A 14,935-nucleotide genomic window follows, 5' to 3' on the forward strand; every position below is an offset into this window, starting at 1 on the left:
TAAGATGGTGCTGTAAGTGGCAACTGATAAACTTTTCACTGTACTCATTTGAAAACAGGTCACAATAAAGTTAATTCGAGTCAATTCAATATCACTAAGCAGAAAACATGTGAATCATTGTCATTGCAAGGCATTTCTGCATAAACTTGTTTGCTTTCTGACTGTGCTCAACTAATCGTTTGACAATAAGAAAGACATGACTCGAAAAGATTGCTGAATCACAATGAATTAAGAATAGCAGAGTTGTTAATTACAATTAGAATTAATTGGTAATTCAACAAAGTGCTTTTGCCTAATAAAGTATGAGACCACAGATGAACAATGAATCTTAATTTTGATATTTCCTTTATTACATTTTCTCAATTTTCGAGCGTCTAGAACTAAAAAACAGCAGGCAAAATTAAACATCGGATGTGCTCATGTGTTATTGATTTTCCTTCACAGTTAAAGATAAAGAAGATGCTGGGGGAGATCCTGAGGCCCAACCAATGAAAGAAGAAACATTTGGAGAATATGGGTAAATGTTTTAAATTTTTGCAGTTGATCAGAACGAATTCATTGACATTGTCATTTCCTTTCCTTTAATAAAATAGTCTCCTTTGCTAATTCAAATCCAGCCTTGTTTATACACTATGCAGGAACTATTGCTGCATTCTTTAACGTTATATCCAATTTTATTTGTTCTGTTTTTAAATGAAGCTGCCAAACCAAAGTTTATGAAGAAAGTTAAATTCATTCATAATCTATTTAAATGTTGATATTGTTATTTTCTTTTCATTGTTGGTGACTTAGTAAACTATCATCTATTTCATGTACTCGAATAATTTTGGTTACCTAGGATTCATTGTGAATTGTACTTTTGCACCTAAAACAATACTATTCAATCAAATTCCTATTTTAAAATACATACTGGGTTTTAAGCATCAGCTACAATGAGTTAAAAAAAAGAAAGGTACAACTTAAAACTGTCAATTTTTACTGTATTTAGCATTTTACTTTGGACATGATAACTTCATATATCTAAATGCCCTGATTACTCCCTGCATGAGGCAGGTCAGTGCTGGGCCTCTGCGAGAACAACTTTGTTAGTCTACTGCCCTACCCTTTGACTGTAGCCCTGGAATTTTTGTTTTCTCTTTAAGTAATTAATTTTACTTCAAATAATTCTTATATATAATAATATATAATAAATAATAAGACCCCTTTTGAAAAGCCTCACAATAGAGTCTGCTTCCATTACTCTCTCAGGCAGGGCATTCCAGATCCTAACCACTTGCTGCCTCGAATAAATTTTCCATATATTGAATTTGGATCTTCTGTCATTGGCGTAAAATCAGTATTTTCTAGTTCTCAACCCTTCCACAATTGGGAACAATTGCTGCTTATCTACACTGTCCAAAAATCATTTTTTCAAATCTCACATTAAGCTTCTCTTCATTGGAGGAACAGCCGCAGCTTCTCCAAACCAGTCGCAAACTCCATCATCCTTGGAATGTTCTTTTTCTCTGTAAATCTTTCACATCCGTTCGAAGGTGTGATGTCAAAAATTAGACACATGGCTGAGGCCAAACCTGTGTGTTCGTTTTCATTGTAGGCTTGTTTATACCTTGCAAACTGCTTTCTCAATTTGCCTTGCCACCTTCAACAATTTCTGCACAGAAATCCGAAGATCTTCTGCTGCAACACTGCAGTTAGGACTGTAACCTTTATTTTGTATTTCCTCTTCTCAGTGTTTTCCTACCACAGTGAAGCACTTATTGCTTTTCAATATTATATTTAATTTGCCACACTCCATCAGCATGCCTATGTTGTTTGAAATTCCTCACTATCTTCCTCCTGAGTTCACTATGCTTGCAAGTTTTCTGTCAGCTCAAAATATTGAATTCTGAAATTGTGTGCTGTATACTCAAGTCTAGCACATTAATACAAAGAAAAATAATGCCCTAACCCCAGTCGCTGGGATCCTCACTCGAAAGTTTCGTCCAGTTTGACAAACAGTTCAGTGCTACTTTCCATTGCTGTCACTCAGTCAACGTTTGTACTTGCTGTCGGGGTCCTTTTTATACTACAGGAATAACATTAGTAGTACAGTGGCAAAGTGATGTCTCTCATCATTTACCTTGGATATCATAGCTTTTATATCTTCAACTTCAATTATATCCTAAGGAATTAATCTCTTCTTGTAAAATTAACTTTTGAAGATCGAGTATATTTGTTTGGTCAGACTAATTGAATTGAAAACAATTGAAGAACTCACTTGCTCTGAAATGCTGCATTTTTAATGCTTTCTCTTATTTTTCAAGGCAAATGGTTATGTTAATATGCCCAGTTCAGACCATTGCATTGATTTCACATATATTTCTATGCATAGTCCTGAATTCGTCTTAGTGCCTGGATAATTGAAGTAGAACTTCCCTAATTTTGTGTTTAATACCCCTAACAATAAATGATAGCATTTTATTAGCTTTCCTAATTACTTGCTGTAGCTGCATATTAATCTTCTGTGATTCATGCACAGCTCAGCAAGATTCTTCTGCATCTCAGAGTTCTGGAATTGTTCACTGTTCAGATAATGTATATTCTTCATGCCAAAATGGATAATGTTCATATTTTTCCTACATTATACCCCACTTGCTGTCTCTTTTCCCACTCATTTAACCCAGCAGTATCCTTTTGTACCCTCCTTACACCCTATTCACAACTTCCTTTCCTGTCTAGCATTGCGTCATCAGCAAATTTGGTAATGATACTCTGTATAAATCTCTATATAAATTGGAAACAATTGATGGTCCAGCACACATCTTTGTAGATCTCTGCCATTTCCATCTTGCTAACCAGAAAGAAACCCAATAATGATTATTCCTCACTTCTTGTTCGTCAACCAAAAGAATGTTTTCCTCCTTGTCATGTGCCTTTATTTTCTGCAACAACCTTGACATAGCATCTTATCAAATGCCTTCAGGAAATTTAAATGAACAGTCACTAGTTCCACTTAAACCAGTGCACCATTTTGCTCTTGTGCTGTGAGCATCTCTGTCCCAGCCAACATTTGTTGCTCATTCCTAATAGAGAAGGAATGCTAGGAAAGCACTGCAACATTTTTGACCTTGAAACAATGAAGAAAGATAATATGCCAGGATGGTCTGCAAGTTAGAGGGAAGCCTGCAGATGTGTGCTCATTCATTTGTGCATCTAGCTGGTTGAGGTGATGAGTTTGGAAGATAGTGTCGATGGAGGCTTGGTGAGTTATTGCAGTGTGTCTTTGCAGATGGCACACAGTATTGTCTCCCTGCATCAGTGGTGGCAGCAGTCAACATTTAAGGTACTGCGTGGGTTTCCAGTCAGAAGGTCTGATTATTCTTGGTTGTTGGACCTGTTATTCTTGCACCTCCTTAAGTGTTTCTGGAGCCACACTTTTCTCGAGGGAATTGGAGAAGATGTCATATCTCTCCTGGTTTGGATCAATAGGCTTTGGGGAGTCAGGCGGGATGTTACCTCAGAATTGGAGTCACAGAGTCATTGACTTTTACAACACGGCAACAGACTCTTTGGTCCAAGTTGTCCATGCTGACCAGATGTCTGAAATTAAAGTATCCCATTTGCCAGCATCTGACCCATATCCCTCTAACTTCTTCCAGTTCATAGACCTATCCAGATGTTTTTAAATATTGTTATTGGACCATCCTTCACCACTTCTTCTGGCAGTTGGTTCCATATACATACCACCCTCTGCATAAAAATGTTGCCTGTTAGGTCTCTTTTAAATCTTTCTCGTCTCATCTTAAACCCAGTTTTGGACTCCCCCACCCGGGGAACAAAAAAACCTCGGCAATTTATCCTATCCATGCCCCTCATGATTTTATAAAACTCTACAAGGTCACTCCTCAACCTCTGATGTTCCAAGGAAAAAAAGCCCCAACCTATTCAGCCTCTCCCTATAGCACAAACACTGAAGCCCTGAGACTTCTTCTAAATATTTTTTGAATTATTTCAAGGTTGCCAAAATGATTCCTATAACAGGGAGACTAGAACTGCACTCAATATTCCAAATGTGGCCAAACCAATGTACTGTACAGCCACAACATGACCTCCCAACTCCTATACTCAATGACCAACAAAGGCATGCATACCAAACACCTTCTTCACTATCCTATCTACCTCTGATGCCACTTTCAAGTAATTATGAGCCTGCGCTCCAAGGTCCATTTGTTCAGCAACACTCCCCAGGACCTTACCATTAAGTGTATAAGTCCTGCCCTGAGGTGCCTTTCCAAAATGGAGCACCTCACATTTATTTAAATTAAGCTCTAGCTGCCACTCCTTGGCCTATTGGCCCATCTGATCAAGATCATGTTGTATACTAAGGTAACCTTCTTCACTGTCCACTGCACTGCCAATTTTGGTGTCATCTGCAAACTTAGGAACCATACTGACTATGTTCACAAAGTCAGTTATGTGGCCGGTCCAGTTCAGTTTCTGGTCAATAGTAACCCTCCCAGGATTTTGTTGGCATTGTTTCAGTGATGTAATGAGGAGATGATTGATTCTGTCAATGAAAATGGTTACTCTCTGGCATTTGTGTGGATCAAACATGACTTGCTACTTAACAGGAAACCCCTCTAAAAAGTTGATCTAAAGCCGCTATCATAGGCAGGAACGGAGGGCGCCAAAGCCATTTTGTAATTGGGAAGCCACTTCAGAGGCAGTGAACCGGTGCTTACTGCCTCGGCAAAGAGATTGAAGTGAACTTCCTAGTTGGCCTCCAAGAAAAGGCCATAACAGAACTTAATATAATTTACTAAACATCATTGACTATCAGAGTGTCAGGAGCCCTGACACTTCACCTCCTGAGAAATAGACCAAGAGTGGCATGGAACTGTGGCAATAGTTTTCGCACCAACTTAGCTGGAGCTGATGACCCAGCTCAAATCCTTTCTGTTGCTTATTTTCTGGGATCAAGACAAACACTCGGTGAATTGCCCCTCTGCATTGGGTATCATTTTTTTCCCTCATTTTGTACTTGATGAGTACATAATTAATGCACAAATTTGCCTTTATTTGAATAGATTCTGAACTGATGAATTGTATTAAAAAGAAAACATTAGTATTTTCTGTCAAATAGATTTCATGTTTGCTTTTCATATATTCCTAAAATGGTCCTAAATTCAACTTGTTGCAATGTTTAATGAATTGTTGTTTCAGCGCGAATCAATTCATCATTATTTACTTGACACTGCTACAGCATTATAATTACTGACTCTTAGTTCAATCTCATATGCTTCAAGAATAGATGAGCCAGATGCATTTAATTTTCTTTTGGATAATTAATTTGAACAGAATCACCAGGATTTATGCATACACTTTTTCAATCATAAAATTAGCTTTTGAGCCCTTTTGATTATTTGAACCACATTTTAATCATTTTGATGATCAGCAGATTTAAAAATAAAATCATTTGATGGAACGTATGAAAGCAGGATAGTTGAACTGAGGCAGGTTCTTGCATCTAACTTTCATTGTAAGCCTGAGTTGACTAGTATATTGACCAGCTGTTCTCAACAACCACACTTTTCTATGTAACAGACGTGATATCTGCTTTCATTTTTGCTTTTGTAAAGCTATATTGTCATCCAGGCTGTGGGATTTTTACATTCTCCTGGATCAGTACAAGATTTCGTGTTTATCCTATTGATTCGATGAAAACAGAAATGACCATCTTCATTCATTCTGTTTAATTACATGTGGATTCCACATTTATTGCACATAATGTGCTTTTAAATTATCTCGAGAAGTTATGCATATACTACTGAACATCTGATCAAACTAGACCAGTTATTAAAACTTCAATACTAAATTAAAATCTCGATTGTTGTTTTCTGTATATTGATATTCACCCACATACTGCTAGATTTTTATTGAAGTCTTGACCTGTAACTGCAGAAATAAATTAAATTGGTGACTAAATGTTGCATCTTTAACATTTGCAGATCTTATAACTGATGTTATCTTAATGATTGCATCTCAGTTACAGTGCAGAGAAAAGGGAAATCAATTGAACACATCTAGTATTATCGATTCAAACATGAAATTACTTTTGCAATTGTGACTTGATTAATAAAACCAAGTGTGTGTTATTCCTCAATCAAAGTTTTATGGGCAACGATGCGGTGGGAATAAATAGATGAAAGTAGACATTGATATAAATTGTAATAGATTTACACAAACAAAATATAGAGATGGGGATTAATTTTATAAACACACATACTAATTGCCACAGGCAAATTTTGACGACCCGGCTTTAAATGAAAGCACTTATTGTTTTAAACTGGCATTTTAATCTGACTAATTAGAAGTTTCAAATTTGATTGTGGATGAAAATGCTGAGTTGAGAAAAATCTGAACAGAGAAAGTGGCAATCATGTTCCACCCCATTTTGCCTGCTTTACAGCAGCATAATTTCCTTAGAGGGACTGCTGGAGTTTGCTGAAGATGAGCTATGCCATAAATCGAATGTGGAAACAGGGGGCGGTGCCGGAATTCCATTTTGAGCACTCTCTCGTTCACCTTACCCTACTCTTCAGCACCTATCAAAGGCCCATTACTGGTATTTCTAATCATCCACATCAATCCCTTCCAAAGATCCAATAAGTACCATGTTAATTTAACGTGGGCCTTCTGCCAGAATCATCTGCCTTGCCATCTGTTTCGAGTGCAAGTCTATCCCAACTATCCTCACTGAGTGGTCAGGTAACCTGGAAGTGACATGCCAATCCACAGGACAGTGAAAGATCAATGGCACCGCTACTGTGGATTCAAACCTGTTCCTGACTTTCTCTCAATCATTTGAGAATACTGCCATAGTTTCTGAAATACACATCAGCAGTTAGCTATCAATTGTGGTTTAATATCCACGAATGGTCAATTATTGTTTTAAACTGGCATAGAGAAATATTTAGAATTTTTCCTAGATCTTAAGACTTAAACTATTTTGTCCTTGACTTACTGTACCAGACAGCTGACTGAAAGCTGTCACTGTTGAACGGACTGAGGCCATAGACAATCATGAAAAGCTTCTTTCCTTTGTATCTGCATTAAATGGCAAGGCGAGACAGCAGCAATATGTGCTTGTTAGCCCTGACTGGGGAGGGAAAGACAATGAAAGGCAGAGATACTGTGAGAATCCATCTAAGCTTTGACTGTGTATACACAATGTAACAGCACAGTGAGAGCCCAGAGATACAGGCTGGTCCAGACCATGAGCTGGTTGTGTGACCCTGACTATGCAATGTCCTTCCAGCAGCATTGCAGTGAGAGTTGGTGGCGCAGCTATGAAGTGCAGAAGCGTCCTCAAAGTAGAGCAGGGTTCTTGGACACCAACACATATCAGATGGCATTGTCCATAGATGCGGGGTTGTGTAGCTGGTGCCCACGTTGATGTGAGATGTTATTGCCTGTGGACCACATGGAGGTCCTTCAGAACAAGTGGCTGGCTGAATTCTCCATGTATCTTCTCTGGTTTCTATGTCTTTTTTTTTATGTCCAGCTTGTTTGGCAAGATAGGGAGCTAAATCTTAATCCAACAAATTGAGCAATCATCAAGATATTGAACAAACAATAATCCCCTCAATTGGCAACTTGCTGCTGCCTCATGAGAAACTCATGTAGTTATAGTTTGACAAGCAATGGGGAGACAATGGCCTAGTGTTATTATCGTGAGGCTATTAATCCAGAGACCCTGGTAATGTTCTTGGGACCTGAGTTTAAAACCCGCCATGGCAGATGGTAGAATTTGGATTCAATAAAAATCTGAATTAAGAATCTAATGATGACCAGGAATCCATTGTCAATTGTTAGGAAAAAGCACCATCTCATTTCCAGTGCTCATTAGGGAGAGAAATTTTCCAGTCTTACTGGTCTGGCCTGTATGTGTCTTCAGACCCACAGCAATTTGGTTAATTCTGTATTTGAATGTTTTTTTGTTATGATTTCCGAAGCTGTCTGTCATTCAACTTTGGGTGTTTCAGTTACAGTGGATTTGAGAGTTGGCCAGTGCTGCCCAATGGTGTTTATTAATTCTGCACTCCATACTTTGCGGAAAGTTTGTTTGGCCTTGAAACATCTCTTACATTTGATCATAAAATAGCATTGACAATCTCAGATCTACTGTCTTTCAGATTAGACATTAAATCAATGTCCTTTCTGTCTGTTTCATTAGGTCAGGTAGAGATTCAAGGTCTCAAGCCTCTATTCAAAAGAAGACCAAAGACTTCTCTCACTTTTACAGCCAACATTGCTTACTCAGCCAATGCTTCCAAAACAGATTAGCTTGTCATTCATATCTTTGTTGTTTCTGGTGTGTTACTATGTGTACAATTGATTTCTTACAAGCAAGCACTTTGAGAACTCAGTCAGAGTCTTGATCAGAAATTGCATACATCTAAATTGTTTGACACAAGTTATGCTTGTTTAAGTTTAAACAAGACATATAATACCTTGAAGGTAGAGAATGAAGATCTCAAAATTAGGTGTAAATTTCCTACTTATGAAGTTCATTTTTCTTGTAGTGTATTTATCAAATAAATGTGGTTGGCAACAGCAACTGTAACAGTAATGGTAAAACCACAGAAAGCCTATAACCACAGAATCACAGATGTGTTACAATGTTAGTGCATTTTACACCCGAACAACTCAGTGTGTGAGAGAGTACTTTCTGACGTCACCCTTGCTTCTTTTGCAAATCACTTCATATTTATGCACTCTTGTTTTTGTTCAGTGTGCAAGTGGAAACGGTTTCTCCGTATTTACTCTATTCAGGCTGCTCAAGATTTTGAAAACCTCAATCAAATCTTCTCTCAGCCACCTTCTGTCTCGAGATAACAGTCCCAGCTTCTTTGAGAAACATCAGCTATGAGGGTTTATCATTGCTGGAACCATTTTTGTGAATAGCTCCTGCAATCTAACCAATGTATTCATATGCATCCTATAATGTTTATGCAGTACTCCAGTTGAGGTCCAAGAAGTGTCTTAAATGGGTTCAACATGACCTCCTTGTACTCTATGCCCCTATTAATCAAATGGAGAATTCTGCATGCTTTATTGTCTACAGGAATAGTGTCATTGTCAACAGGAATAGTGCCAGATGACTGGAAGACAGCAAATGTAGTTCCCCTGTTCAAGAAGGGGAGTAGAGACAACCCTGGGAATTATAGACCAGTGAGCCTTACCTCAATTGTTGGTAAAGTGTTGGAAAAGGTTATAAGAGATAGAATTTATAATCATCTAGAAAAGAATAAATTGATTAGGGATAGTCAGCACGGTTTTGTGAAGGTTAGGTCATGCCTCAAAAACCTTATTGAGTTCATTGAGAAGGTGACCAAACAGGTAGATGAGAGTAAACCGGTTGATGTGGTGTATATGGATTTCAGCAAGGCATTCGCTAAGGTTCCCCACAGTAGGCTATTGTACAAAATGCGGAGGAATGGGATAGTGGGAGATACAGCAGTTTAATCGGAAATTGGCTTGCTGAAAGAAGACAGAGGGTGGTAGTCGATGGGAAATGTTCATCCTGGAGACCAGTTACTAGTCGTGTACCACAAGGCTCGGTGTTGGGTCCACTGCTGTTTGTCATTTTTATAAATGACCTGGATGAGGGGGTAGGAGGATGGGTTAGTAAATTTGCAGACGACACTAAGGTCGGTGGAGTTGTGGATAGTGACGAAGGATGCTGTAGGTGGCAGAGAGACATAGATAAGCTGCAGAGCTGGGCTGAGAGGTGGCAAATGGAGTCTAATGCAGACAAGTGTGAGGTGATGCACTTTGGTAGGAGTAACTGGAAGGCAAAGCACTGGGCTAATGGTAAGATTCTTGGTAGTGTAGATGAGCAGAGAGATCTCGGTGTCCATGTACACAGATCCTTGAAAGTTGCCACTCAGGTTGACAGGGCTGTTAAGAAGGCATACAGTGTTTTAGCTTTTATTAATAGAGGGATCGAGTTCCGGAACCAAGAGGTTATGCTGCAGCTGTACAAAACTCTGGTGTGGCCACGCTTGGAGTATTGCGTACAGTTCTGGTCACTGCATTATAAGAAGGATGTGGAAGCTTTGGAAAGGGTGCAGAGGAGATTTACTAGAATGTTGCCTGGTATGGAGGGAAGGTCTTACGAGGAAAGGCTGAGGGACTTGAGGCTGTTTTTGTTAGAGAGAAGAAGGTTGAGAGGTGACTTAATTGAAACATATAAAATAATCAGAGGGTTAGATAGAGTGGATGGGGAGAGTCTTTTTCCTAGGATGGTGACGGCGAGCACGAGGGGGCATAGCTTTAAATTGAGGGGTGAAAGATATAGGACAGATGTCAGAGGTAGTTTCTTTACTCAGAGAGTTGTAAGGGAATGGAACGCTTTGCCTGCAACAGTAGTAGATTCGCCAAGTCTAGGTACATTTAAGTCATCATTGGACAAGCATATGGACGTACATGGAATAGCGTAGGTTAGATGGGCTTCAGATTGGTTTGACGGGTCGGCACAACATCGAGGGCCGAAGGGCCTGCACTGTGCTGTAATGTTCTATGTTTATTATCACTTTCTACAACTGTTCTGCCACCTTCAATGATCTGTGCACAAATACATTCAGGTCATTCTGCTCCTGCACCTCTTTAGAATTGTGTCCTCTATTTTATGTTGCCTTTCAAAGCTCATCCCACCAAAGTGCATCAAATTGCACTTCTTTGCATCAAACGTCTTCTGCCATCTATCCATTCACTCCAATAATTGTCGATGTTCTTTTGGAGGTTCACGCTGTCCTCTTCACACTTGACAATTCTCTCACATTTCCTGTCATCCGCAAACTCTGAAACTATTTCCGGCACGCCGGGATACAGATCATGTGTATTTATGAGAAAAAACAAAATCTTAATACCAGTCCCTGAAAACTCTACTCCACCCTTCCTCTTGCTTCAAAAATATTTGTTGATCATTACTATCTATTTCATATCACTCAATCAATTCTATTTCTGTACTGTTACTATCCTTTCATATCATGACCTATAACTTACCTCACAAGTCTGTTTTGTGGCACTGTATCAAATGCTTTCTGGAAATCTATGAGGCCACATCAATTATTTTCATCAAGACTTTCTGTCATTTCTTCAAAAACTTCAACGTGTTGGTGAAACAAAAATTCCCTTTTAGAAACCCATGCTGACACTTGGTAATTGATGTGACTGCTAATTTTATCCTGAATAATTGTTTCCAGAAATTTCCCCTCTGCTGAAGTTGAATGATCTGGCTGATAATTTCTGGGATTATCTTCACAATCTTTCTTGAACAAGACAGTAATGTTTGCAATTCTCCAGTCATCAGGCAGCTCCCCCGAATCTAGGGGAGGACTTTTGTCTGCACTTCCTTCAATTTCTTTAGCTGCATCTTGTCTGGCCCTGGTGCCTGATTAACTTTCATTTCCAACAGTCGATCCAAGATTTCTTTCTTGCTTAATTTTAATCCTGTCTCATGAGAGTGTTTCCTCCTCTGTCACCATGGCCTGGGCAGCACCCTCTTCTTTTGTAGTGACAGTTGAAAGAATTCATTCAATACCTCAGCCATGCCTCCTGCTTCCATATTTTGGCCTCTATTCAGCCCTCCTTCCACCACTTTTTAGCTCTGTGACTTTGGGATTCCCCTTTATGTTTGCTTCATTTTTTCACCTCCCCTCTAAATCTTTGGTATTTCTCTTTGTTCTCAATTGCATTTTCTGTCTGACACCTGTCATAAGGGCACTTTATTCTCTGATATTAATTTCTCCCTACCTGTCATTTGGGAACTTTGGATTTGTTTGTCCTCCATTTCCCATCTGAGAGAATACACCGTAACTGTATCCAAACTACTCGATCTTTGAAGGTAGCCCATTGTTTACTCATGTTTTTTTCCACCAAGCCCTTGTTCCATTCATTCCTGCTCAGCACTGTTCTTACTACGTTGAAGCTAACTCTTTGCGAATTGATTTTTTCCTACTCTGAATTGTTGCATGTCATTCTCCAGCACCATCTGGAACCTTGATACAATGGTCTGTCTTCTAAATATTCCTGTTCTGACACTTAATCCATTGGCCCACCTTATTTCTAAGACCTGAGCCTACCATTCAGTCCTTTCTTGATGGACTGGGTACATATTGCTGTAGAAAACTCTCCTGAATACAAGTTAGCAACACCTGCCCCTCACTGCCAATGCACTGCCAGTTTCCCAGTCTGTATTTTGCCAAGTGAAGTTCTGTATTTTCACTATTCCGACGTTGGCATTTCTTGGTAATTTACAATGTAATTGTAGCCTTTTGTTCATTAGCTCCGGCCAAAATGACTCTGTCCTTCATCCTCCTGAGGTGGCCTCATTTTCCGTCACTGTCATGCCCTCCTTAACTGATACTGCTATGCCTCCTCCTTTCCTTCCTTTTCTACTTTTACTGAACACCTGATGCAAAGGAATACTTAACCCCCAGTCTTGCCCTTCTTTGAGTCGGGCCTCTGTTATCACAACATTATATTTCCAAATGGAAATCTGTGTCTGTAACTCCTCAACACGATTTACTGCAGCAAATAATCACAGCAAAATGTAGGAAATGTTTCCCTTGTTCCCGCAGTAAGTAACATAAAAAATCGAAAATAATTGCACAAAGATAAATTAAGATATTATACAGCTGTTGAATTTCTTTGCTACCATTTAGTTGATGGAATTGGTCATAAACCAGTGAACTATTTTACTTGCACGGCAATGAGTTTTATAGTAATATGTAATATGCTTTGATTTTATGCTAACTGCAACTGGCACAGATCTTTAGAAAGGTAAGACTATAAATGTTTTTGTTCTGTTTGGTTTGATATATTTTTTCATACTTTTATTTTAGATTTCAATTTTTTTCCATGCATCAGTTTTGTGTGCAGTCAGTGAATCAGTGCTATAATATTTCCCTCTGTTTGAAGCCTCCATTTGAGATTTTAAAATTACATTTTATTCATGATTTGAATAAGCTAAAGCATGATTTGGCATGTTTTCACACCACAACTTCATCATGTTTTCAACCCATTTTGAAATTTCAGATATGCAGCACCAGGTCAATCATAAAAAGGCTGCATTTGCTGACGTCACAACGACAGAGATAACACTCTTTGCAGACATAGTGTCTGCACAGGTATTATCGCTCACAGCGGCATCTGAGGCAGCTTCCTGCAGTAATGATCATGACGGTGGAAGGGAGAATGCACAATACTGAACATTACGCTTCTGTCCTCACTCCATCCCTCACCCTCGTGTCGCCCTTGCCACCTGTCTGTTCTGCTGTTCCTATTCTGCCGTTCCACTGCTCACTTTGCTTGCCAGGCAAAGTGAGTGGACAAGGGGAGAAACAGGAGGGCTGTTGCAGGAAGTTCAAGGGAGTGGGAAAGGGCTGCAGGATGAAGTGGAAGGAAGCAGGGGAAGTACAAAAAAAATGGGAGCAAGTGTGACGAAGTGGCAAAGGGCTTTGGGAGGACTGAAATGACATGGGGTGGCAAAGGATAAACGGGGAGGAGTCACTAAATGGTGGCAAGTGAAAGCAAAATGGAGGAGTAAGGGGCCAGTGGATGCAGCAGAGGGGAAATGCAAAGGATTTGCATAGAAATATCCAAAAGAGTGAGAGGGAGAGGTTAAATTAGCCGGAGGCAAGCAGCAGGAGGATTGGGAGAGAACAGAGGAAGCAAAAACCTGGAAAACAGGCAGTTAGTGACCGGAACCAAGGTTTTAGGAATTGCTGTTGGAAAGCTGTGTGTGCACTGGTGGTTGGACTGGCAGCTAAATTCCAGATTTTCTTTTTCCTGTTCAGCAGCAGAGTTTACAGTGTGCTGACAAGTTACATTTTGATTCACAATTACCGCCCTGTCAATCTACACTTGATCATCAATAAAATGACGCAAGGTGCCATCAATAATGCTATCAAATATCATGTACTCAACAATAACCTTTTGGGACACTCAATTCAGATTGAAACAGGGTGACTAAGCTCCAGACCTCATTACTGCCTTAGTTCAAACTAGGACAAAAAAAGATGAATTCCAGAGACGAGGTGAGAGTGACAGACCTTCGAACCTGCTTTCGACCGTATGTGGCGTCAAGGAACCCTAGCAAAAGTGGAGTCACTTGGGAATCAGGGGAAATCAAGGTTGGAGTTAAACCTGGCACGGAGGAAGATGGTTGAGGTTGTTAGAGGTCAGTCATTTCAGCTCCAGGACATCTTAGTACAGATTCATCAGGATCTTCTGCTGCAGCCAGAGCAGAAATTGTTGGAAAAGCTCAGCAGGTTTGGCAGCATCTGTGGACAGAAATTAGAGTTAATGTTTTGTGTTGAGACACTGATAGCAGCTAGGAAAATGGTGGCTACGTGCAGAAGATAGGGTAGGGGGAGAGGGTAAGGAGTAAATGATGGATGAGATTAGAAAAAGAAGAATGGTTGAACAGACAACGGAGTGGATAACAATGTGTCCAGAAGAGTGAATAGCCTTTAATGGGGACTGTTAGTGGCAAACAATAGTGTTGTGTGTAATACCAGACTATGTGATAATAAGGCCTGGTGTGTAGGAGTTGTGGTAAGGACAGGAGAGAGCACAAACCTTAATGTTGTTGCATTCAATATTAAGTCCAGAAAGCTGCATCTTCAGCTGCTTCACTGGTGACCTTGCCTCCATCAGGGAGTCAGAAATAGGGGCATTTGCTGATGATTGAGCAATGTTTAGCTTTGTTTGCAACTTTTCAGATACTGATGCAGCTCATGTCCAAATACAGCCACACCTGGACAGTATTCAGGTTTGGGCTGCCCAGAAGAAAGTAACATTCATGTCATGCAAGTGCCAGGCAATGACCATCTCCAATAAGAGGCCTAACCATTTCCCCTTTTGACATTCTGCAGCAATCAGTGAA

General features: G+C 39.7%; 1 protein-coding gene across 14 annotated transcripts in view; it reads left to right on the top strand.

The window, feature by feature from the left end:
* The window catches only part of chl1b (cell adhesion molecule L1-like b), an 818,676-nt gene that overhangs the window by 779,032 nt on the left and 24,709 nt on the right, over positions 1–14,935 (top strand). For 13 of the 14 annotated variants that reach the window (XM_059649905.1, XM_059649903.1, XM_059649914.1 and 10 more), the window contains one exon: positions 445–517. The exons of the other annotated variant lie outside the window; for it this stretch is intronic. In XM_059649905.1, the coding sequence (XP_059505888.1) occupies positions 445–517 (73 nt within the window). The remainder of the gene's footprint in view (positions 1–444; positions 518–14,935) is intronic. 14 annotated transcript variants of the gene reach the window in all.

Source organism: Stegostoma tigrinum, chromosome 11, assembly GCF_030684315.1.
Source record: "Stegostoma tigrinum isolate sSteTig4 chromosome 11, sSteTig4.hap1, whole genome shotgun sequence".
NCBI lineage: Eukaryota > Metazoa > Chordata > Chondrichthyes > Orectolobiformes > Stegostomatidae > Stegostoma > Stegostoma tigrinum.